This window comes from Thermobia domestica, chromosome 17 (genome assembly GCF_964235325.1).
Source record: "Thermobia domestica chromosome 17, izTheDome1.hap1.1, whole genome shotgun sequence".
Classification (NCBI taxonomy): domain Eukaryota; kingdom Metazoa; phylum Arthropoda; class Insecta; order Zygentoma; family Lepismatidae; genus Thermobia; species Thermobia domestica.
The window spans coordinates 105,393,262-105,416,733 of record NC_137470.1 but is presented as its reverse complement, the minus strand read 5'-3'; the positions used below and the strand labels follow the sequence as shown (position 1 = coordinate 105,416,733).

General features: G+C 34.8%; 1 protein-coding gene across 1 annotated transcript; it reads right to left on the bottom strand.

Moving 5' to 3' along the window:
- Nucleotides 1-757: 757 nt before the first annotated feature.
- On the bottom strand, nt 758-22,698 carry LOC145674115 (neurocalcin homolog). Its single transcript, XM_081743939.1, has 5 exons — nt 22,642-22,698; nt 18,247-18,336; nt 14,817-14,895; nt 8,911-8,999; nt 758-1,320 (listed from the first exon to the last, which is right to left on the bottom strand). The coding sequence occupies exons 1-5, from the start codon at nt 22,696-22,698 to the stop codon at nt 1,159-1,161; spliced, it is 477 nt and encodes a 158-aa protein (XP_081600065.1). The 3' UTR covers nt 758-1,158.
- Nucleotides 22,699-23,472: the final 774 nt, after the last annotated feature.

Here is a 23,472-nt window from a genome sequence, read left to right as displayed (position 1 = left end):
TCTTTCCTTTTTCTAAAAAGAGAAAATGTTTCAGAGGTGTGTTTACTTCTAATAAATTCATCGTGAAAGAGTACAGGCTATACTTCACTTGACGACATACTTTCAGACGTTCGAAAACGTTTTGAAAATGAAATGAAATGAAATCTTTAGTTGTACGTCCCACGATTATGCCGGTTAGGCTAAAGGAGACGGTGATGATGAGAAATGGATGAAATGGTGGAATGAAGAATGTGGGAGGAAACGGGAGAACCCGAGAAAACCCACGAGCACGGTGTTTGTCCTCCACAAAGTCCACATGGCGCGCGAAAATGTTTTGATGGTAGTACCTGCTTCACTATTTTTTTTTCGTTTGATTGATTGGGGATAGGAATGGGAACGTCAGTATCGGGGATATTTGTTCCCGTTACGAAAAAGATTACTGACCATCAATTCTTTTACAAGATTCTTACTCAAATCAATTGTAAGATCATTATTTGAATCTTGTAAGATCAATTGTAAGATTATTGTTATTGTCATATTTTTCAGAAATTCATAAAATATGTTAGCTCGTGAGTACTCTTAATTATATTTTAAACTTGTTAAACCAACACAACGCTTATCGATTTTAGATGAGAAGCCTTTACTCTTTGTTTAAAATAGAAGAGATGAGAAAATAAAAATCAAACAGAAGAGACAACTGAAATTCTTTATGTAAACAAATTTTTAAGATGCAATGTAATGGCCTCTGACTTATAATTTTACATTGTCGTTATGAAAAGCAAAGAGTCTGGTAGTATCTACACAGTAACAGTTCACATCTATGTTTCATTGGAACAAGAATAAAGACACATTGTCAATTCAGCTTTCACTGTGAAACTTTCTATTAAACTAAAAATGTCATGAAGGACCAAACATACAACTGAAACTTTTGATGTAATCAAGTTGTTAACATTAGCACTGTAATGGCCTCTGACTGATAATTTTATATTGCTGTTGCAAAGAACATCAAAGCCTAGTAGTATTTATACAGTAACAGTTCACATCTATATATTTATGTTTCACTGGAACGAGAATGAAGTCACATTGTCAATTCAATTTTCACTGCGAAATTTCAAATTAAACTAAAAAGATTATGAAATGCATTATGTTGTAGCTTATTTATCAGCAGTGCTTCATTTTCTACCGAATACCAAAGCTAAGAACTTTCATAATATATGGGTCTTTTCTACTGCCCTCTATAAATTCTTCTTCTGAGAGTAGATTGTCGCCATTGATGTCCATGATAGTGAATATACTGTCTACTTTTACTCTCAGGATTTCAGGACTACTGACTTTTACACCCTAAAAACAGAGAAGCAAAATATTAGTAAGACAATGAGAAACATATGCACCTCTCGAACACACGCATATACACAAATATATATGTGTTTAGATGTTGTTCTAGAGTGTATAAAAATGGTGTGCAGTGTTTCCAGTTCAGTTCCAGCAGGTATGAGTCTGTGCTGAACAGTATTATCTGAGTTTTCTCGGACCTCTTGTTTTCATGGTTTGTAGCGAACAACGCATTTCTGTTTTTAGAGGATCTCTGATGACCTGTATTTCGAAAATGTTTATGTTATACTACCATAATTTGCTTTTACCATGTTTAATCACCGGAATATCTCACCCTGTACATTACAACATTTGATTTATGTATACACATTAAAACATTTTGTTAAATCGAAGAAAATGTGTTTTTAGTGTAAACACATTAACAAATTATTTAATATTATAGAACGTTTTGAACTCACCAATTGAGCTCTTTTTCAACTCATGAACTGACAACATAAACTTTAGTAATTAACAAACAATTGAGTCGTCCAGTTCTAAAGCGGCTCTTGTCCATTTATATCAAATTCCAAAATCCGAGAAAAACTGTAGGATCGATGCGTTTTCTAGAACTAAAAATATTTGAGAATGTTCAAGTTTTTCACATGAACACACTGAAATATTCCCAGTTCTACAAAACTTGCCGATCCTACATTTTTTCTGAGTTTTCTTGGATTTGCTGTAAATGGACAACAGTCGTTTTGAAACTGGACGACTCATTTTTACATATACCATTATATTTACCTCGATTATTCACAGATGGATTTAGTGGCAAGAAAGATGAAAATACATATCAATATATCTAAACTAATTGAAATTTCTTTTAGGTAAAAATACACCCATGTGCCTAACTTAAATTCGTAATAAATCAGGGAGTTAGTGTGATTAATTTACCGTTGTTACCACTTGTTATTCACAGAGAATATCTTATTGTTAATCAATAACTAAATCCTTGAATTAATGCCAAAATGTCATAAATGGCAAATATTACAATTTATTTTATATTTTCAGGAAACGTAATTTCACATTTTGGAAGCAATTTGTTGCAATTTTGCATTTTTCTTCCACTGCATGAATGACAGCATATCAAAGATTTGGCTCGCTCTTATCTGTCCAAGTGATTGCAGCATCTAATAAGGACTGCAGTTTATTGTCGTTGGTATGTGGCAAGTGGAGAAGAAATGCTAGTGTCTTTAGTTCTTGGAATTTTTAATGATAGGGATGAATGAAGATCCTTACTTCGAAGAAATAGTCAAATATGGGCAGCTATTGTAAGTTTCTGGCATGCGTGGAACATATCTGCTGTTGGTGTGTATTTCCGTGTTTCAAGACGTCAAAAGAAGCCCTTTTAACAAAGAAAAATGGACGGTTTTAAAACTGCTAACGGAACTGCAGACAAATAAAATGTGATATTTGTTTTTGTGTTTATCAATTTGTTTCATTGTTACTACTGAAGAAAGAAGAATGGATTGTTAGATGTTGTTCTTTACGGGTTCCGCAATTTCAAAGTTTCCAGAAATTTTAATTGTAAGTTCTAACATTTCGTGTTTTAGAATCCATACTTTATTCGATTATTAAACCAATTATAACCAATTATAGGCTATTGAAGTTTTTAAATAGTCTAGTAAATATTATTTTTCAAAAGCACTTGTTTGTTTACTTATTTTTCCATCGTCTCTGTCAATTTATCTACCCAATGATAATGCAGTACATAATATGTGTTACCTTCCTATTCACTGTAAAACGCCACAGTCTCAAATTCATTCATTGCAAATCTGAATTTACTATTATACAGAACTAATTAAGTTTTGTTTACTAGTAATAATGTCACATGTGAACAATATATAATATGTGTACTGCCATGCCATAGTCATTGGCGTTTGCGTTGTTAATTGATAGGCGAACTCCATTGGAAAGCTAAAAACGTATCATAATATTAAATTATCACACTCTTCCAATATCAATAGCAAAGTATTAGCTCTGAATATTATATTTATAATATAATAAAAATATCAAATTACATGTTATATTTGTTTACTAATTTCTGTTAAATGACAAAATTCAGAATCTTCTCTTGCAGCTAATAATTTAATTCGTTCATGTATAACAAACATACACTTAAAAATATTCATATTGCTGAAATAATAGCGACAACTAAGGTGGCCATCTTGTAGTAGACCGCGAGAGAAACAAAAAATGTCTAATAACATAGGGCGGGAAATGGTTTCTTCCAAATTACAAACAGTTGACAGAGAACTGAAGCCAGGTTTATCGTTTGGTGATTGTTGCTTTATCGTTTTGTTACTTTCGAAAGTTTTTTTTCTCTAACTCTGTTGTATATCTTTACGGAGAAACGAAGACAACTAAAATTTAGATTATTATTTTGCACTTGACAATCTATAGGTACGAAAAAGTGGTGAAATAATTTTTTCTTCGTGTTTGAATAGAGAAAAGCATTTACCTATCATTTTCCTGGCAATTGTTTTTCTTATTTCTTCGCGAAAAATTCAAAATTCTTAAATTAAAATGTGTACAAGAGTTCGTTGACTCGTTAAAATAATTGACAGAAACCATCTGGTTATTTTAGGTTTAGTTGAGAAACCCCTGGCTCATTGACCAAAGTGTGATACGTGGAGGACAGACTACTAAATCATCTTGTTTGTCCCGTCTCCAGCTATTAGATTTATTTCATTTCCCAACATCGTTCCGTTTGAGCTGTACTGCGTGGAAACAAAATGATTTAGTACACAAAATGTTATTGGTACAGTCTCAAACTGGTTATATAACATAACGTGAATTTTCAAATAAATTGTTCATTTGATTTCATTGCATTAAATTCCTGAAAGCTCTTGATGAGCTTGATCTTCAGAAACTGTACACCACTGAGAAATGGCTTCAATTTAATGGTAATAAACTGAACAAAGAAACCTTTATTGAAACATGGGCCATGACAGTGTGTGTATTTATAATCACAAGTTGTAGGAAATGTATGAATAAACTATCCATAAGGGAACAAAAAGTGTTTATGGAAGTCCATTTGTTGTACATTGCATTTACATGCATGTGAACGATTTGTCTGAATCCGGAGTGAACTAACTACATCTCCGCCGAGTTACGCGTATTCCACACTGAACCTTATATCACAGCAAAGTAACTATAGAAATAGACGCAACAGTTACATGAAGTCCATTTCCCGATGGTAGCAGTTCGTGTCAAGTAGTCACTGCTTCTAAAGAGGCTAATTTCTCACAAAACTGATAGGAAAGTCACCTCAGCGAGAGAGCACAGTGGAGGCCTGAGGTCACGTGTCTAAAGCTAGAAACACTCCAGCCAGCTTGTCCAGCAAACAGGCTAGGATCACAGAGATTCAGGTGCCAGGGCGTAGGGTCATATGAAAGCATATCAAAGACAACCCACAATTGCTGGTGATTTTTTTACGAACTCAAAGTGGGACATTCTGCACATCAAGCAAAAAAGTAAAATTAAAATAAAATAAATAGGAAATAACAGCACATTTGGGCCAAAAGTTAGAAATGAATATCTCATTCTTCATTAATTTCTTAAATTTCATTCCGTTGACACACATCAATATGAGCCCCGCGAGAATCGACCAAAATCATGTTTGGATGAGCCAATTAGGAACACTGTGTAAACAGACTCTCGGATTAGGCTTCAGAAATTATATTTGTAAGCTTTCGTGATCTATGACCATGTTAGCCCGTCCGCATGAGAGATAATGTACAACGTGTTTCGGTGAGCATACTGCCTGGGAAATTGAAAGGAAGAAACTAATGAAGAAGAAAGGAAACGACTTGGGACCCAGAGAGCGTGAATTGAAAAACCCAGAGAATACCTCACTCAAGGTGGCTGGCCTGTGAAAGCTTTTACACTTTTCCCCCACCAGGATTCGAATCTGGACCGCTCCCATCAAAGTCAAGGGAGTTAGTGACTACGCTACGCAGAGCCACTCTTAGTCCCGGAAAGTGTTTGTGCCATTGTGGACGAGTCAGGCATTCACTATGCAGCTATGATTTGTCGGCTCTGTACAATCGGTAATGTAAAAAAATGGATTTATGAGTACCATGTGACACAGCCTAACAAGAATATCTATCTAGAAGTGTGCAGTTTTATCAGTGTAAGGAATAACCGAGAAGGATTGGATTGTTACTGTATTTCATTGTCACTTCAGATAAAAAAAAATAGATCTACTTTGATAATCCTGAACATTCTGGACTATAATTGAGATGTTATGAACCTCCAGGACGATTTCCTAAACCACTTCTATACCCACAAAATATGCTGCCACTCGTATGGTGATCTATGCTGGAAGCGACCCATCATACCATTCTCAGGCGAGAGGAAACCATCAATGGAGATCGTTGCAGTTCTGAATTCCATGAACTGAATCGCAAACTTGACCGCAAGCATGCAGAAATGGTCAATAAACATTTTGCCTTCATTTTGCATGATAATTCTGTCACTCTCTCTCTTTGAGTTAGAATATTAAACTCTACCTCTCAAACCGTTCCTTCGATTTCCCTCCCATTGACTACCAACTCCTCCGGTATGTCGATCATTTCTTGGGAGGGAGAACCTCTTAGGAGTATTTAAATGTATAACGCCTTGAATTCCAAAGCAGCTTAGTGTCTACTGCTATATATTTGGAACAAAAAATTGTTTCGTGCAGTCGCAAGGCTGGAAGAGTGATGGGTATATAGAGAACTTAGCTTCAACCAAGGTGGCTGCGGAGAAAGATCACCTTTGGAAATCTTTGGAAATGTCCTTGTATTCCTTAACGAATACAAGCTCTACTAGAGATTAAAGGGCCTCGATACAATATTAAAGGATGAAATACTATATTAAATATTATGCGTTTCCAATATTTTGATACCTTTAGAAAAATCCGTCTTCAAAGCAACCCAATTTGTAATTTTGGGACTTCAGAAATGAAATTTGAGTATTTATGCAATATTATGCAGTTCTAATCATTCACGTTCCATTAACGTATAGTACCTAGAATACCTCTCTGGTTTAAGAATTTTAGAAGCTTGAATCTAAAAATTACCTAGGAAAATATTATCATGGAATTCTCTCTAGATTGAATTTGTTATTAAATAACTAATGCATCAAGACTGCTACAATCTTACAATTTGATGCACAAACTCTGAATCAGTAACGTGGCGTGACAATTTGACAATTGTTACCGGTTGCTGATACTACAAGTAACTCCTGTTTCTCAATATCAGAAAATCTAGTACTCACTTTTTCTTTCAGCGTAACCATACTATAGGCATTGCCAAAGTGGTCAAATTCCACTTCATTTACTCTTGACCTTTTAGAACAATGTGGCTCTTCATGTTCTTTCATTTTTTATTAAATATAATTGAAACTATCTCTCAATGATCTTAGATATTCTTCAAAGTCATCTATTTTCTTTCTGCAGTAACCTACATCATGAACTTTCTTTTGTAAGATATTGAACAAGATTTCTTATCTTGATGCTATATCAGAAAACAGTTGAAGTAAAAAAAAATGGAGTCAAAACTTTGAAAGGTTTGATAGAATTTTGCTACACAAACTCTGGTTTGAGAATCCTATTCGTCGGTTTTATTCATCATGAATTTAAAGACTCCTAACAGTTCTTCTTTAAAGCTATACAGCACATCATTTACCCTACTTCTATAGTTCCATACCTTGTGTTTGAGACTATTGTGATACTTTTATTGACTACATAATCCAGAGCATTTGTTGTTTTTGAAGACTTTTAGGAAGAAGAAGCAAGTCCCAACACAATTAAAAAAAAAAAAAAAAACATAACCTTTTCGAGTAGCGTAACTTGAAGCTTCAGTGCCCCCGCAACCTTTAGTTATGCGCCCCAGGAGCTCGTGCGCCCCCTTCCCGCCGGGAGGGTTGCGGGGGTGCTATTTACGCCTATGCCATTTTGTATAATCAACAGACTTTTCTAAAACTAAATTAAGTCTATGGGCATAAAAATGAAAATATAATTAACAAGAGCCTGCAGTTCCCTACCTCCCCAATCATAACTGGAGTTTCATCGTATGTTTGAGCAACAAGTTTTCCGTATTGAAAATTAGTTAGACAGTCAAACTGCGGCACGATGAAGACGATTGCACAGTTCTTTTTCAACACATCAAACTGCATCAAAGTCCAAATTCAACTAGTAGGCTAGCGGCTAGAGTTGGAAATTTGTTGCAACGAAAGTTTTCTATACTAAATTAAAAACAAAATATCTTCAACTTAACTAGCATAAATCCTAAATAATAATAATTACTCGAATTGGAAGGAGTGCGGGCAACATCTCTGCTTCGCTCTAATTATCATTACTATTCCCCCTTGCACTTGAAACAGTTCCCATATAGCACAATGTGTTTCATCAATAGGCATTTCTGTATAATTAATGACACTTCAGGGACTGACAATATCTTTGCTCCTTCAGGCATGAGACAATCATCTAAATTTATATACTGTTTAAACAGAAATAAAATCTCAATTAAAAATAATAATGCCCATAAGCTCTTATTAATATTCAATGAGAAACTTTATTTTGAATCAAAGTAAACCTATATTAAATTTTTGTTAGAATATCCTATGGAATATATTCTTCTTGTTCACTGTTGCTGTATTATTCAAATTTAAAGATAACGTATTAACATACAAAAGTCGTGTAAAAATGATAGATTAACATATAAATAATGCACTGGAACATCAGTCTCACAGTAGCACGTGTTAATTGCTATTAGTATGAAAAACCTGCTACTTATATTTGTCCGAAATTGTATGCTGTTAAGACAATGAAATAACCTTATGAATACTAAAATTGCAGCCAAGTTTCTATGCTTAGAATGGGGAAGCAAACGAAACAGTATAGTAGAATTACCGCCCGCGCGATCCTCTACAGCGAGAGGAGAGCGAATAGACTCCTAAGCTGGCGCGGTGAGTAGTTGATGATATTCTAGATTCTCCTTGTTTTGACAGGGAACGTTCCTATTTTTTCCTGTTCCACTCAGCCGAACGGTAACATAAGGGCTATTCCGGAAATCCAAATACGAGCGCGCAGGATGATTCTGGCTGGCACGCTAAAAGGTGCTTCTGGAGTGAACGAACGCTATCGGGGTTCGCGTTACCTCTGAAATCTGCGGTATCAACAACAGCATGCTCCTATTTGGTGTTGGCATGTTGCATTCGTTCACAATGTAAATGAAGCATAGGAGATCCAAACTTAAAAAAAAGAAAAGAAAAGAAAAGAAAAAGGAAAAAAAGGAAAATGTAAACATCTTCCCATGTCGATAATGACATTTGAAGATATATGAAAACAACGAAAAACTGTAATATTTTTACCGTTACTACCGGTAACAGCGGTAATACGCACTACACGTCCCTGCTTTGAATGATCTCTTATTCATGTGTACTTCAAAGCGTATTCATAAAGAAAACGTGATTCAGCAATACAATCAGTTTAGTACTTAACTGCGTGAAGGTAAGTGCATGCTACTTTAATTCCTTATCTCTTAAAACTTATGAATGTGACAAAACCATACTTACAGCCATCTTATAAATGGCATCCAGAATACGAAACATCGCATCTTTTGTAATAAAACCGTTACCATCTAAATCATACATCTGGAACGCCCCTAAAGGGAAAAAGAAGTAAAATTTGAAAAGAACAATACAAAAAAACATAAGTTTATATAATGAAATTATGTTAATCCTCGTTGCCTTTCACAGAAAAGTGGTACAGTTCATTTATTACTGCAAACTACAAAAGAGGTAAATGAATCATTTATATGTATATAGCCAATTTATGCACAAATTAACATTGTTTTTGAATTTGAAGCCCTATGTTCAGAATTATTGAATTTACAATAGCATGTTTTAAAAAATAGACAAAATATGGGGAATCTAATGAATATGACCAATCATGGCTATACATTGCAACAGCGTATGCTTATTGTGAAAGAGTACATTCGCCCCAGCAGTTATGTTCTGAACCAGAGTGCCTTCACAAAAAAGTACAGAAGAGATGCTCCAAACGAATCCTCCATTAAGCGGATATGTTCCTGGAGTCAGATAGTGTAGTGGACACGCCGAGAAGCTGTGAGGCCATTTCAGCTTCTGTACGAGGAAATATTGACTGAATTATCTTATCAAAAGACACTTTTTTAAAAATAAAAATTTTCCTATTATTATTTGAAAGAATTTTCTGTCATAAGAATCCACGTTTTCGCAGAGGAGTTATATGTCTTTATCTATGTTACTGTTCAGTTAGCTGAACGCACGCTGACAAGGTCCAGATCTCCTCGCTGAAGTTGTAGACGGCCAACAGATACGAGAGCCATGCCGAAAGTGTTTAGTAGCTCAATAATCTAACATCACAGCAACATTTTGCTTATTGCATTCGACACTCTGATATTTTGTGACTTTCAGCCATCAATGGCAACAATGAGTCTGTGATAGTATGGTCAGAGATAAGAGAGATAAGGAAGCGCGCGTGACCCATTGTCTAGTTAGCCATAGAGCTGTCAAGACGTGACTTTCGCGCTATGATTTTCTACGATTACAAGAAGGGCTTAACCGCGGAGCAGTGCCTTGAAGCTTTGGTGAGTACTTTTGGGGAATCTGTTCCTTCGCGAGTCAGTGTTGGGAATTGGTTTCAAGAATTTAAAAGGGGACGTATGTCACTTGAAGATGAACCTCGTTCCGGACGGCCAAACACTGTAGTGACTCCCGAAAACATCGAAGCTGTGAGGCAAATGGTGAAAGATGATTTCCATGTATCTTTCCTGGAGATCGAAGCGACTCTTAACACTGCGTCAACAGCAGCGCAGACAATTATGCACGAACAGTTGAGTCTCAGGAAAAGCTGTTCTCGTTGGGTCATATATTTACTCACGGAAAGGGAAAAAGAGAGTAGGGCGGAATGGTGTGAATTTATGTTGAATAAATTCAACCAAGGGGCAAGTCGTGATGTTTACAATATCGTCACGGGTGACGAAACGTTGATTTATCATTATGATCCGCTTACCAAACAGCACTCGCAAATGTGATGCTTCGAGAATGAAGATGCCCCAACCACAGTGAAGAGACCTCTGAGTGTTGGAAAGAAAATGGTTGCGTCTTTTCTCTCACGGAAGGCGTATATTGCGACTGTTGTACTTCACAATCGGCGTACGGTGAATGCTGAGTAGTACTCAACAGTTTGTCTTCCCACTGTGTTCAAGAAATGGAAGGCCCAACATCCAAGATCGAAACTCGGCTATCTTCTGTTGCATGACAATGCAAGTGCCCACAGTGCTGCAAGAACTGTAGACTTTTTTAACCAAGAAGGAGTCAGAGTGCTGCCACACCCACCCTATTCGCCGGACTTGGCCTTGTGCGATTTTTTGTGTTTCCCAAAGTGAAGGAACACTTGCGTGGAGGTCGCTTTTCATCAGATGATGATGAGATTGGTGCTTATTTGGAGTCTGTGGACAATATAGACGAAAGTGTGTGTAATGAACAGTTTTTTAAGTGGTTTGAAAGGATGCAAAAGTGTATTCGTATCCGTGAAGAGTACTTTGAAAAACTGCAATGTTTTGTTCCAGTACGATGTTTCTTGTGGTCAGAGCTATAAACTTTCGGCATGGCCCTAGTATCGCGTAGATATACTTGTAGTAAAATAATGGTGATCTATGATTGCTAATTTAATTTCAGAGAAGCTGAAACGATATAAGAAAATCAAAAGGACCTGAAAGCAACTGAAATTGTCAGGAAAATAGTTAGTATTAAATTTCCCTTAAATCTAAATATCCCTTTTTGCGTGAATTAGGCAGAACAGTAATTAGGCACAACATGAATTCCTGTTCTGCCTAAAGATAAGATCAGATCAAAAATGCGTTACAAAGTGCTGGAGGGTCATTAGGCACAACAGGAAGACACCCCGATAAGAGGTCGAAGAAGGTTGCTACCAGATCAGTTGATCGATTTGCAAACTGCACATGTTACGAATCAAAATATATCAGTGCGATGACTTTTGAACCAGTCCGGGTTTATGCATTGCCTGTGCATATATGACCTGGCGCAAGTGTTTGAAATTGTATTTTCACAAAGTTAAACCGGTCCCATAAATGTTGCCTAAAGAAATGAGTGACAGAAAATACTATTATCTTTGGCTCATAGAATATATAAATCCTGAAGGAAAGAAACTCGATAATTTGTACTGGATTGATAAGGCGTGATTGATGCTCAGAACGACAAATTAATGCTCAAAATTCTTGGCTATGGAGCAGTGATATCAAACTGCGCAGAGAGACTTGCTTTGTATTCACAGAGAATTTGTTTTTGGTGTGCTATATCATGTAGTCATGTTATATTTATATATAATAATAACATATATAGTAATAAGAAATATTTTCTCATAAGGTTGGGAAACTTTTTGAATACGCTGTATATTCAAAATTTGTAAAAGGACTGCAGTTTCTAAGCTCAAAAAGCAAAAATGTTTTGTCTTGACTAAATGCTTATTCTATTTTAGTGCCAATACTGCAAAGGACAAACATAAAATACTCTTTTAACCATAAACTTGTTTAGATAATATTGGCGGAACAGTCAAGTCAGACGATAGGCACTTTCCGAACATTGAATTTATGAATACAATGAATCCTATAAAATTAATATGCATATTATAGTTTTTATATCAGTAAGTTTAGCGTCTTTAAATCGTATTAAAAAAAAAAAAAAAAAAAAAAAAAAAAAAAAACATGAAGAGACAGTGTTATAATCTATCCAGGTACATTTAGACCTCTCTCCAGGTAGATGGGGTCTCTCACGGTGCTGGTTTAAAAATCATTTTTCTGAAAAATGACCAAACTTTAAGTCAGGGCTTTCCATCATTCCAAAGTCCATAATATGTACTTAATTTTTTCTCAAATGTCCTCCATACAAGATATATGTACCTAAACTATTTTTCGAATGTTCTGTCTTACAATAATTTCCCCTGATACCCTTATGCGTCTTAATTAAAACCTGTTATTAATCATAATGTATTATAATGTAACAAATCTTTAGTTGCTGTCTGTTTTAAATGTTTTTCGCCTTCCTCAAATTGCACTTATTCACTCTGCGCCAGGATCATGTTGGGAATCAACAGTTAGCAACAATCATAAATAAAGTATATATATGCACATTGATCCATAATGCCTGTAAAGTAGGCAACCCAACTCTTTCCTTTGGTACAGTTACATAACTTTGAGATTTTTTTTTTTTTTTTGCATTAACCTTACTCTTTCTGTGCGAAGAATGGGGACGTCAGCTGGCCAGAAGGTTGATAGGGGGCGAAAATCCTTTTTGTTGTTGCATAATTCGCGCATTCTTTATTTTCAAAGATTTTCAATAAGCATTATTCTCTCCATGCAGAGAACAGATATTTTGACTACTTAAGAAATAACGATAACGATAAAATAGCACTTAGTTTTAGTAATTATCCAGATAAAGAAAATTAACTGTGGCAGTAGCGTTAGTTTCTTGTTACATAGCAAACTATCTTAGGGGTGTTGGGATTGCGAAATTAGATTGAAATAAATTCAGTAGGTCTGCCCAGAAATTGATCTACTTGAAAAAACTAGTTTTATATTTATATTTTGCATGTTTTTGGTTTGTATTATATTGGTCTTAATTCTCAATTTCGATGGAGTGCATTTAATAGAAGAGTTTGGAAAAATATTTATATTATCGGCACGTGTATTTAATTGAGATGTCCAAGTTTTAGTCTAAGAATATTATGAGAGAGTCATTTATTAATATGGTGATTAAGCACTGTTGGATAAATATGAAGAATTTTATGATGTGTGAGTGTATGTGAACATTTTCCCATCTGACACGTGGTATGAAGAGCTATAAACAATACGTATGATAAAAAAGTGCATCTTGGTTCTGTTTCGCCTCAAACCCAATAGTGTGCTAAGTGAAAAATAACAGCATAGAAGACTTTCTTAAGTACTTCATTTATTCAGAAGTCTTAATTACAGGAAAAACTCGGCTTCACATTCTTTTTTGATACTGTAACTGTGTATGAAGCAATGTTTACGGTAAAAATTACTATGTAAATGTTATTGAACTATTTATGATCATTTGTATTTGAAACTTTTATTCAAGCGAAAAGTTACAACAATTTACTAATTGCACCTCAAGTCACCTTACCATGACACAGGATTGATACAAACTTTCTTCATATATTGTTCCACTTTTGTGACAGTTATTTCCACTGTTTTACATGACTGAGAGTTCAATAAAAACACAATGATGGAACTTAACTCACATTTACAGATAGCAATTAGTCTTTCAGTTATTCTTTCCTCAGAAGACACCACTTTCAATTTTGCGATTGCATCGCGGCACAGTAACCCCTTTCCGCATTAAAATATTCTCACAAAATTCAAATTTTTTATTATAAATATAATTCAATATTTTTGAATATTTTCACGGAGTTAATTTGGTAATAACTTGACACAAATCGATATGAGTCCTCACACACACAATGTTATATAAAAATATGTACCTAATGAACATTGTAGTCAAACTTCGATTTAAATAATAATAATAATATAATAATAATAATAATAATAATAATAATAATAATAATAATAATAATAATAATAACTATTGTAGTCACTGCCTGTCAGTGAAGAATAGTTTTCTTTAATAACCCCGATGCTGCAAGCCCATTATATAGAGGGCGAGTGCTTCTTACAACGTAGTGGAAAGAATATTTGAGATAAATATATTTGGAGCGTTGGAGACATAATATAGGAATAAAGTTCAAAATGTTTGATAATGAAGATTCGTATATGTATAATTTTGGTAAAAGATACAACTGTAAGTAAATCTTTTTATATAAGAACAACATTGTAACTAGCCCTAGGGCCTGCTATGTTGAGTAAATAAATAAATAAATAAATACGTGTTAAATGAATATCGATTTGTCCTGTTTATGACGATGCATATCACTTATGTTACAAAATCAATGCAAGCGAAGAAAAATTTTTAATTTTCTCTTATCAACTGCTTCCGTCAGAGCTGCTTTTTATTTACAGTAAATGTTTAGATTAGATCTAAATTTTAAGTATAATTTCTTGAAAATTATCACCCGCTCTGCCACTAAACGGCTTAGGATCACATATAACAATTTTGTGCTAATTCGTAGACAATTACATTAATCTGAATACCAGTGTATATTACAAGTAAAGCATTACAACAAAAAATTTACTACCTAAAGCAATCTTTCCATTCTTTGCTCTCTGAAATAATGGTATTGACCTTGATATTAAATTTGTATATGAATACAAATACAATTACTAATAAATCTCAATTGTTAACCACATATACCCAACTTTGAATTATTTAACAACTAAATGACTATATACCTCCAAATTTATGAGAGTTAATACAATTTAACAATTATTTGCTCTACTTACAGTGAAGTTTCTCTTCTACACTTCCACGCGCTGTTATTGACATAGCTGTTAAAAACTCAGTAAAATCAATTTTTCCATCCTACATTGAGAAAGAAGACATAAGAGATAAGGAATATTCTTAACAAAAATAAGTTTTCAGTGTTATACTAGAAAGCCAATAAATTATATCATTTTACATAAAGACAGTGTATCACATTTGGGTGTAAAGGAAGTTAATCCTTTCAACAGAACCTAATAAAAATGTAAGAAAATGGGTATAATGTTGCAATGTTTTGGTACCAGTAATTTTACTATTACTTGTACGTAATATTGTTACAATTTTTACCTGACAGGAAAGGCTGAGTTCAAAATACGTAAACGGTACATGAAAGTGTAAATTGTAAACTTATATGCAATACAAAATTCAGAGGAATGCTGAATACAAAATACGTAAACGGTACATACAAGTGTAAATTGTAAGCATATATATACAATACAAAATTCAGACAAAGGCTGAATTCAAAATACGTAAACAGTACATACAAGTGTAAATTGTAAGCATATAGATATGTATACAATACAAAATTCAAAGGAAGGCTGAATTCAAAATACGTAAACGGTACATACAAGTGTAAATTGGAAACATATATACAATACAAAAATCAAAGGAAAGCTGAATTCAGAATACGTAAATGGTACACACAAGTGTAAATTGTAAACATATATACAATACAAAATCTACAGTAATTATTGCAATGAAAGTTAGCAAAAACCAGAACTAAAATACACAGGAGGGCAAGGTGGCTTATTTGTAGAGCGCTCATTTCTGATGCTAGGAGTTACTGGTTTGATCCCAGATCCTGTAAGTTCCTACTGGACAACTCTATTTTTGCGTATTTCCTAAGCGTTCTCCCGTTTCTTCCCAGATACCCATTCAACCAACAATTTCATAATCGTCAACTTTATCCTCTTAACATAAAAGCCCGAGAATACTCATGTTAACGCTCGTGTATATTCTTATGTTTTCGCCAAATAGTGCTGCTGAAGTTGTTCTTTAAGTATCTTTCCGGTAGATAGCACTGTAATCTTATCCATTCATTATTCCTGTTTGTTTCCATGTACATCAGTGATTGTGGTAAATTTAATTCTGGCACCATCACTTTCTTCCATGTTTCTTGTCAGTAATAACATTCTGTATGAAGAAATATTTCCTGACAACAGATATATATATATATATATATATATATATATATATATATATGCAATAAAGATGAGAACGAACATTTACGGAGCTCGTGGTGCGTTGGCAAGAGCAAATTTTATGATAAATACGGAACGTAAGGCATGTCATCAGTTGTTGGAATGTGATATAACGTGATTTGAGTTTAGCATCCCTTTCAGCAGTGAGGCTATATGAGACGTGAACTTACAGCTTAACGTGGAATCTGAAACACATGAGCTCCCTCTGGGAATCGAGCCCGGGTCTCCCATGCCAAAGGCGCATACGCCAACCGCTTAGCCAGAAGGGACCTCATGAGCTACTTGCCTTGGAAACTACTGCTCACGTTTTGGGAAGTGTTTCATGCATACTCTTAGTCAGATAGGTAGACATGACAAGGTGGTTGAAATGTTTTTGAGACATTTTCAAGTTAATGAGCTTTAAAGTCGAAAGAGCTTGAATTCAATTTATCCTCTGGGAAACTGAAGCCGGACCTAATTGTGGTAAAACGTAATGATAGATTTATATTAGATATAACTATTTCATTGATGAGAGTGTTATGAAAAAACGCAGTAAAAGTGAAAATAAAAAAGAAGTGTTCACATTAAAAGTTATTTTCGTGATGATAAACTGTTAAAAGTGTTGTCAATTATTATAGGCTGTATAGGAGCGATTCCTTAATCTCTTTCAGCCGTATTTCGGAAATTTAATGTGGAATTTTTTCATAAGTGCATAGCAAATTAGGCCCTAAAATTATCTTTAGATTTTCTAAATATACATCTTGATTACGTGGACTAATTTATAGTTAAAGCATCATTGTTATGGAAGGATTACATATTTTAAGTTTTGTGATTTTATTGATATAGTTGTTTAGGAAGAATATATTTTATGTATTAATGCTTACATGGTCTGTGTAAATGGAGGTAAATATAGGAAAGAAAAAGGTATAAATATAATTTAATTTACTTAACGATATTTTATGGGTGATTTTTGTGATTGTTACAAATTTCAAATTTTATTTCCATCGATGCTTCAATAAAAATTCCTTTTTATATTAAAATATTAAGTTGGTCCTTGCATGTTTGAGCTTCCATTCGTGCTTTTTATTATGTGTTAATTAGATCTATTGTGAATACTGAGTGCATCTCAAAGTAAATAATTATAAAACAGTGTTTAGTGCGAAAATAATGTAAAAGTTCACTTAAAATAAAGGTACAACTGAAGCCACATATGTAATTAGTTCATGTGTTGTACATGCAGTTCAACCGTGTTACACATGATTAGTCAAAATGGTTGCTTTATAGGATTTTGAATAATGGAGTATTTATAGGGGTTTTGGGCATTATTAAAAAGATTTAACCTTACCTATAAGAGAAATGGCATTTGGCTTTAAAAATGGAGGAGTGATTCGTTATATAAACTCCTAATTGAAAATAAAATAACACATATTTCAGCGTTGTCCAAAAATTCTGCGCTTGAAATGGGAAAAGGGGGCAATCCGTGCTATTAACAGCAAGACTGAAATCGACTGACAATACAGACCCAGACCATATTAGCATATCTAGAAACGTGATATTGGGACTGAAGACCCTTTTTATAATGACAGGAAAATATGAGAGAATTTTTATATTAATGTATGTTCAGTAGGAAAATTCAAATGTTTTGTTTATAATTTTGCAAAACTTGAAACACGTATTCTGTTATTTCTACTAAAGAACTTATATATCAAATTTCACTTCTCTAACTTAAACGAATTCTTGCATTCGGCAATTTGTGGATAAATAAAATATACATATAAGATGAGATTTTTCGTTCCACGCCAAACCTTCAACCAGGAGGACCATCCCTTGACCTCGTCTATCCGCGATCTCTTATTTAACTATTCGCAGGTAACCTCCATATCTAAAGGCCTTCTCCTCGATCTGCATTCTAAGGACACACCATGCAGTGGCAATAGGAACCTTTTAACCGTCAGAAATTTTATGGTATCAGTACTTTGATTGTTACTTGTACGTAATATTGTTAGAATTTACACTTGACAGAAAAGATTGATATGGGTGCAAAATACGTAAAGAATTAATACATATATATATCACAGAAAATCTACAACAGCTACTGCGATGACAGGAAGGATTGAAAGAAATAAGAATAATTTTGGAGCTCCTAAAAGGTACATTACAGCTAACATTTTTATGTATTCACAATAATTTTATGAACAGAAATTACTCTTACCCCATTTGCATCAAAAACATGAAAAATCAATCTGGCAAATTGGGTGGGGTCCCCATGCGGAAAGGATCGATGGTACAATGCAATGAAGTCCTGGAAAGACAAAAAAGATATGTTAATAAAAACATTTCAAAGATAAATCCAACTTGCATCCATAACTATATGGTTAATATGCGTTAATTCATCTACCTAGAATATTACTACATTAAAATAAGGGTAATTTACTGAAGGGTGTTATTTTTTTTAAAAATATCCTATTTTCTCGAAAACGGCTGCAACGATTGTGTTCATTTTTTGCAAATTAATATTTCATAATCAACGATATATGATCGTACAAGCCGTTTCTCTTGGAACATCCAGAAGAGATGGTTTATTCTTGGGGGGGTTCTTAGATGATTTTCTCACAAACACCTCAGGGAATTGTGTAAGTATTGCATAGATAAACATTTCATTAAAACATTTGAAGTATGGTATAAATCATAATTCATTTGAAAATTCAGAAGGGGTAGCTTAATTTTGGGATGAGTTTTCCTCGCACGATTTTCCTTAAACGATCTCGACCCTTATGTTCATATCTCACACATAAATGTCTCAATAACAATCCTACGGTATGTCATAAATAATTTTTCATTTAAAACAAATCACATAAATACACAGTCCGCCAGAAAAATGTATACACTGTTTAAGAAAAAAAACTATATATCATATTTCTTAATTACATTTAATTATTGTTCAAATATGTGTCACAAACCTTCAAGTAAGCTTAAATATTTACTTACATGCTCAAAATGTTAGTCGCTGGTGGCCAAATACGGAACCTAACAGATCGACGGGCGGTCGCCACAGCTACAGAGGTCAATGAATCAATGGAGGCCGATGCACATGCCTCTGTAATCTTCTGGCGAAGGTTCTCGAGGTTAAACTTGTCAATAATGCGTTTGATTGTTAGACGGTTGGTGGTTGAGTACCAAACTCCCCTCTTCACTGACGCTGCACTTCCATGGCATTCCCAAACCTGATAAAACACTTCAAAACGTACTTACGCTACTCGAACGTCAAGCGTGCTTCTGCCATTTTCTTATCTCACTAACTGTGCTGACACTACTAATATCTGTTGAGCAAACAACCGTACTACAAAATAATTTTAACTTAAAAACAACTGAGAATGTTGGCATCTGTTGGGCGAAATACCATACCGAGAGTGCACACATTTTTCCGGAGGACTTTGTAACTTTTTTCATGTAAAACAAATCACAAAGTGAAGTTTATTCCAAGAAGTTAGTTCCTCCTTCTTTATTCTTCTTTTTTTTAAAAAATAAACAAGTCAGGCAATTTTGTTCATATTTCATAAGTAAACGTTCCATCAAAAAACTTATAATACGGTATAAATATTTTTTTCATTGTAATAATTTTCAAAGGGTAATTACTATTGTAGGTTTCTCCGGGATTAAAAACGAATAAAGTAATTTTGTACATATTTCATAAATTAATGTTCCGTTAGTAAACTCTCAATATGATTTATACATCTTTCATTTATTGAAATATCGCATGGAGTACTTTACTTGTGTTGTGAGTTCTCTTAGCTACAAAGTTTTCTGAAAATACATTTTGTATTTTTGTTCATTTTTTATTACTAAATATTTTCGTAATCACTACAAGATGATATGTTTAACAAGTGAAAGCGAGAAAGTTTAGTACGGTGACCCGCACCGTTTACTGTTATTGATTTTGCGATATATGTTATAATTTGTATATAAACATAATCCAGTTAAAAGTGAGTTTGTTATACATCATACATTTTTTATTACTCATTAAATAAATATAACTTTTATCTTTGGAATTAACTAATATAGCAAAAAGTATAATTTATACGATTAAACTAAGAATTGTTTGAAGACTAATAAAGTGAACATCATTGATCACTACGTGGCTTCCCCAGATCACATCCCCTTCTTCAAATAGCAGAACTGTAAAATGTCCTAGTAATAATTTTAAATGTTTTCAAATGTTTATAGAGTTTACCTTAATACAACAAAAAATCCAACAATGGTAAGTGTTGTTTGACAACGTTACTAGCGAAAGAGCTTTTTTTTTATCTGTCGTTGTTACAATTTGTACCGATATTATATCATATTCTTAAGCCTACATTTTTTACCAGGGCGTAAAATTATGGTAGCATATTCCTATTCCCACTGTAAAACTATGTCAGCACATTCTTACATCACGGTAAAAATGTGCTACTCCAATTTCGAGTTTCAAAGAGAAAGTTAAAAGATAAAATAGCGATGGATCCTTAAGACTCATATTGTTTGCATATATTATTACAAACTACGACTCGCGATATCAAAAGGGGTGAAGCAAAGTGCAAAATCACATTTTTGACCACTTTCAATGAAATCAAAATGCAATTACTTATGCAGCCAATTGCCATAATATTAATCTATCTATTAAAATGCTACAATAGCAATAAAATCGTTTTTTTTTAAGGTTAAAGGGGTAGGAATTGGTAGGTTATACTTTATTCATCGATTTTCATTTCAAAATTGTATGCTTGTTGAGTGTCTTCTAACCCTAGCCATTAGAGGGTTACGCCCTCTCTTTGACACAGAATTGACGACACTGGTGGGTTATATCATATAAGATGGTCTAAGTTCAGTTTCATAAACGAATAATGCTGAAAGTAACAAAAAAAAAACAATTAGCTGAGTGAATAAATATAAATGTGCATATAACAAAACAAAATACATATATAAATGGTGCAAGTATAAACAGAATCGAAACTTTGGCATAGAACCAGTGTGTTGTGTTTTTATTAAATAAACATAAAAGTGTAAAATGAAATGCAGTGCATACACGCCACAGTCACAAACATAGTGTTAGATAGACGAATGCATGTTAATTCTTCTGTCTCGGGTGCCTTTTTTAAAGGTTAACCCGATCAAAGGGTTACGCCCTTTCTTCGGTAGGAGGAAATCTAGGTATAGGGTTTTACTTTTATTAATAGTTGGGCATTGAGAGTTTGAGGAGCATTAATTTATTTTATTATTTTGTGGTCATCATTTTTTTTCTTTTTCTCTCTTTCTTCAATATGGCTTTGGAGGCATCAGTTGGCATAAGGAAGGCATCAGTATACGTAGGGTCCATTTATTAATCACTATTGCATTAAGGAGGCCGGGCCATGGTTGTGAAATGAGAGATGAGGTGAAGTGCTGTTAGGCGCCACAACAAACACAGGGATATGGTTAGTGTAGGTAAATGAATGGTTATCTTCTGCCCTGGGGCGTCACAGGACTGATGATGACAGATGAAGCCCGCTGCTAACAACATTGATGAAACACTGATGCAGATACGGATAAATGCATGGACTAAGGTGAGGTGGACGTATATAGCAAAATCGGCCTAGTGGGGGTCATTATCGTCTAAAGTGTTATGGTAAAGAGTAAGAAGATGTTGAAGAGGTATGGCTTGATGTTGAGGAGGGGTATCATGAATGATGTCCTGGTGAAAGGTGTCGAGGAAAAGCGAATTACCTTCGGCAATGACTTTTGTTATGTATTTTGTGCGGAGTGTTTCCAAGTGTTGTAAGATGGTGGGAAAGTTGATACTGCGATAGAGTTGAGTTTGAGTTTAACGTCCCGTTCAGCAGCGAGGCTATATGAGACGTGGACCTACTGATTAACGTGGAATCCGAACCACATGAGCTGAATACGGCGATAGAGATCGGCAGTTGGTGCTGGTAGTCTTATGTGATAAGCAAGGCGGAGAGCATGACGTTCGGATATTGCAAGTCTAGTATATAGTGCGTCACGGGCAGAGATCCAGCATATATGGCCATGTGTGAGAGCAGGTCGAAGGAAAACCTTATAGGTCTTAATAACAGTGTCAGTATGTAAGCCCCAAGTGGTGCCCACTAGCCGCCGGAGAAGGTTTAAAAGATTTGTAGCCTGTGATCGGATTTTCTGTAAGCGAGGTTTCCAGCTGAGTTTTGAGTCAAAGATGATTCCGAGGTATGTTACTTGTGATGAAGGGCGTATGAACGTGCCATTGACGTGAATATGAAGAAGAGCAGGATTGCGATAAATTCGTGATTGGCAGCGAGGTGGATGAAAAATGATAGCCTGTGTTTTGAGGGGATTTATGGTTAGGCGCCACTTGACACACCAGGAAGTGAAGGCATCAATTGCTTGTTGGAGTGTTCGATTTATGTGTTGAACAGTCTTGGCTGTTGATATAATGAGACATTTAGTGGTAGAGGGGGCATGTCTGCTACGTATAATATATAAAGAAGGGGTGAAAGAACAGAGCCTTGAGGAACACCACAATGAAGAAGGATCGGATGTGAAAGTGATTGGTTGATGGTAATGTAAGTCATACGATTTGAAAGGAAAGAATGGATACATCTGATGTAGGAGAAAGGAAGATGAAAAGAGTGAAGTTTTGCGATGAGGCCGGCATGCCAAACTTTGTCAAAAGCCTTTTCAAGATCTAACAATAACAGGCAGGAAGGTTTGGATGTACTGTAATTATTAGTTGTGGCGGTCGTGAGGCGTAAGAGTTGATCGGAAATACTGATGTTTGGGCGAAAATCAGCTTGATGAAGAGGAATGAGGTTTCGTTCAGAAAGATGGGTATGAATGGGACTGACAAGAATGCGTTCAAATATTTTGCTGAGTACTGATGTCAATTGTATAGGATGGTATGATGAGAGTTCTGTAGGAGATTTATTGGGTTTGGTGAAGGGAAAATTTTTGAGATTTTCCATTATGGTGGATAAAAGCCGGTGCGGAGAATGAACTTGTATATGGCTGCAAGAGGTGTAAATAAGACGGGAGGAGAGGCTTTTATGAGTTTACAAGTGATATGGTCAAAGCCAGGCGCCGTGGTACGTTTCGAGTTGATGGAAGAAGAGATATCTGCAGGAGTAATGGGATCATTAAGAGGTGAATCGGTGAGTTGATGGTGAATGTTGGGTTGTAGGAGGGGGAGTGCGGATTTGCAAGGCGTTCGACACGTCGGGTGATAGTTGGATGTGGTAGTTGTACGGTAAGGGTAAATATTTCTTGGAAGAGGAAGGCAAAAGCATTTGCCTTATCAGTATCGGTTTGGAGAGGATGCTGATGTGAAATGATAGGGTATGATATATGTCGAGGTTGACCAGTTAACTGATGGAAGTTTTGCCAGAATTTGGTAGGATGTGATGTAGTTGAGATGGAGTTGCAGGTGGAGATC